Here is a 3552-nt window from a genome sequence, read left to right as displayed (position 1 = left end):
AAAAAAAAAAAAAAAAAAAAAAAAATGAACTTCAAGTTTTATTTTATTACATAGTAAATGAAAAATGATGACATTTTATCAAAGTTGATTTTTTCCCTTTTTTATTGTGGAAAAAATTAATATATATATAACATGATTTACCATTTTAACAATTTTTAAGTGAATTCATTGGCATCGAGTACATTCACGTTGTTTTGCAACTATCACTGTTTTCGAAGTTAATTTTTAAAAGCAATATAAATTAGACCTTAAGTAGTTCCCAGGATATTAAAGATAAAGAAATTATGAAATAATTATTGAAATTTTGTTTCTTTTGCCACTACAGTTTAAAATATTTTCTCTTATGGCAAAAGGAACCCGGGTAAAGGAAGCTTTAATGCAGGTTTTAAGGCCTCTTCTGTTATTACCATGATTTGATGATACCAGAAGGAGAAACTTATGCATTTGAAAACATTTTCATAGTATAAGCCTGTTTTTTTTTTAACCCATGAGTTAATGAATAATTTGTGCTGCCTTTCAAAAAGTATGAATTTCAAATTTTCACATAAGTTCTCATTTATATTTTTAATTATGTCCTGCCAAAGTATTGAATTCTCTGTAGTGCTCACTTTGTTGATTTGCTTTTCCTAGACGGATATTTGTCTGTTCTCTGGGAGTATAACTCAGGTCGGAAGTCCTGTTGGAAGTGCAATGAATCTTATTCCTGAAGATGGCCTTCCTCCCATTCTCATCTCCACAGGTGTAAAAGGAGGTATGTGGACTACATATTTAAACAGTGATAGTTCTATCTGTCAAATGTTACCTTCTAATTAAATGAGAGAGACAGAATTTGAGTGACATTCACCTTTCTCTTACCCAACAAAACAAACTCCCCCAATACTATGAAAACAGTTGTTGCTGTTATTGATTATTTTAGAGTAGATGCTTATGTTTTTATATTATAATGTCATTTTCATTTTTTGAATGGATATGATATAATGTAAATGTAGCTTATTAGCAGTTTTAAAAAATATTTCAAAGCACATAATAATTCTGAAGGATTGCTTGTGGTTTAGGATTAACCCACCCTGATACAGTCATTTATTTAGCTTTTTGTTTTGAGGTGTAATATACTTTCAGAAAGAACATATAGTAAGTGTGAAGAGCACTGAATTTAAATGGCAATTTTACTGTTAAAATACTTTTAGGGAATCCTGGTAAGAAGTAAAATTATTATCAAAATAATGCTTAATATTATGTGAAATTTTATTTTTATAATTTTAACTTTTATTTTAGATTCAAAGAGTACATGTGCAGGTCTGTTACGTGGATATAGTGCATGATGCTGAGGTTTGGCTTATGATTGATCCTGTCACCCAGGTAGTGAGCATAGTACCCAATGGGTAGGGTTTTGGTTTTTTTTCCTGCTTTCTTTTTTTTGTTTTTTTATTTTTTTGAGACAGGGTCTCTTTATCCAGTCAACTACTGATGGGCACTTAGGTTGATTCCATGTCTTTGTTATTGTGAATAGTGCTGCAGTGAACGTTCAAGTACATGTGTCTTTTTGGTAGAACAATTTATTTTCTTTTGGATATACACCCAGCAATGGGATTGCTGGGCTGAATGGTAATTCTCTTTGAAGTTCTTTGAGAAATCTCCAAACTGCTTTCCACAGTGGCTGAACTAATTTACGTTTCTATCAACAGTGTATACATGTCCCCTTTTCTCCACAGCCTCACCAGCATCTATTGTTTTTTGACTTTTTAATAATAGCCATTTTGACTGGTGTGAGATGATATCCCATTGTGGTTTTGATTTGCATTTCTCTGATGATTACTGTGAAATTTTATTGCTGACATATACAGATCAGTATACAATTACTGCATTTTCAGAAGGTGGCTTATTAATTAACCTCTCCTGAACTTTGTCCTAGGCTTTTACCTGGTCTCCTTGCCTTCAGTCTTTCTCTCCTTCATTTTGTCTTCCACACTGTTGCCAGTTATGTTTTTAAACATAGATATTATCTTTATTGCTTTTACTTAGAAATATTTAATGGATTCCCAATGCCTTTCGTGTAAATTACTTATCTTAGCAGGCAATGTTTCTTTTCTTTTTTTTTTTTTTTTTGAGACGGAGTCTTGCTCTGTCACCAGGCTGGAGTGCAGCTGTACAGTCTGGGCTCACCACAGCCTCTGCCTCCCGGGTTCAAGCAGTTCTCCTGCCTCAGTCTCCTGAGTAGCTGGGACTACAGGCACACGCCACCATGCCTGGCTAATTGTTGTATTTTTAGTAGAGACGGAGCTTCACTATGTTGACCAGGCTGGTCTTGAACTCTTGACGTGGTGCTCTGCCCACCTCGGCCTCCCAAAGTGCTGGGATTACAGGTGTGAGCTACTGTGCTCAGTCTGACAATGTTTCTTATAACCTTATCTCAGCCTGTCTTTCTAGCCATTTATTATCAACTTTATTTCCAGCCATTCCCCAGTACCTTACATGTATGCTGCAGATTATTTGCTATTTTTTGAATACTTACTTTTCATTCTTCTGTACTTTTTCTTGTGCTGTGGAATAATGGGAAAGAATGGACTTCAGAATTGAATAAACCTGACTTTTAATGCCAGTACCATTCCATTCTAGCTGTGTGATCCAGTTGACAAGTCATTCATCCTCTCTGAATTTGTTTCCTAGTCTGTTTTATTAAATATTTCTCTAACCACACCTACTTAAGAGTCATTGTGGGTATTAAGTTAGATTTTATACCTGTAAGTACATACCAAGAAGGTATCTGGCATAAAGTAGGCATGTAATTAATATTTTCCATTTCTTCCTTTCTTCTGCTTAGAACACCCGCTCTACTGTAGACTTCCTGAAGAACTCCTCAACCTTTTAAAATCCAGCTTAATGGTTAACTATTCCCTGAATCCTTACCTGGGCTGCTTAGAAAATAGTGTTTTGCTTCTTTATCTCTGTTCTAATAGGAGTTCCTATAGACTGTTGGCTACATTAACACTTTTTCTCATTGCAATTTAGATATTGTATTTTCAGATCATATTCTTTCACTTAGACTATGAATTTCTTCATCTTATTTTATACTTGTGTTTACTGCTCCTTGCATGGTGCTAGGCCCATAGTAGGCTCTCAAATGCAGCTATGTCCCAGATAGCTCAGCAGTGAACTTTCACATACAGTTAAGCATTCTTTTGATTGCATAATGCCTTTCCTCCTTTACCAAGACCCTGTAAAAACATCTATTGTTAGTAAAATTGCTGTTTAGGGTTCAGATTTTTATTTTAATAAATCTTAGATTAACAAGGAACTAAATTGGCCTACTCTGTTGTTAAAAAAAGTCAGACTGCTGGATTCCATTTTCATAAAAAGTTATATCCATTAAATCTAATTGTCAAAACTTCTCCTACCAAGAAAGAACAGTTAATTATCTGTATTACTTAATTAAACTATATTGCAGTCTCTTTACCAAAATTTTGCAATTTTTTATTCCAGCGGGATGACTTTATATAAAAAATTTTAAACTCAGGATTTCTCTTTCCAGTAAGTTTTTTTTTTTTTTTTTTT

At 33.7% G+C, this 3552-nt stretch overlaps 1 protein-coding gene across 1 annotated transcript in view; it reads left to right on the top strand.

Moving 5' to 3' along the window:
* Positions 1–3552, top strand: part of ZFYVE9 (zinc finger FYVE-type containing 9) — a 203943-nt gene that overhangs the window by 125829 nt on the left and 74562 nt on the right. The window contains exon 8 of the mRNA XM_017874503.1: positions 631–751. Coding sequence (XP_017729992.1) covers positions 631–751 — 121 coding nt within the window. The remainder of the gene's footprint in view (positions 1–630; positions 752–3552) is intronic.

Source organism: Rhinopithecus bieti, unplaced genomic scaffold (assembly GCF_001698545.2).
Source record: "Rhinopithecus bieti isolate Rb0 unplaced genomic scaffold, ASM169854v2 scaffold_7684, whole genome shotgun sequence".
Classification (NCBI taxonomy): domain Eukaryota; kingdom Metazoa; phylum Chordata; class Mammalia; order Primates; family Cercopithecidae; genus Rhinopithecus; species Rhinopithecus bieti.
This window is presented reverse-complemented; position numbering and strand designations above follow the sequence as displayed.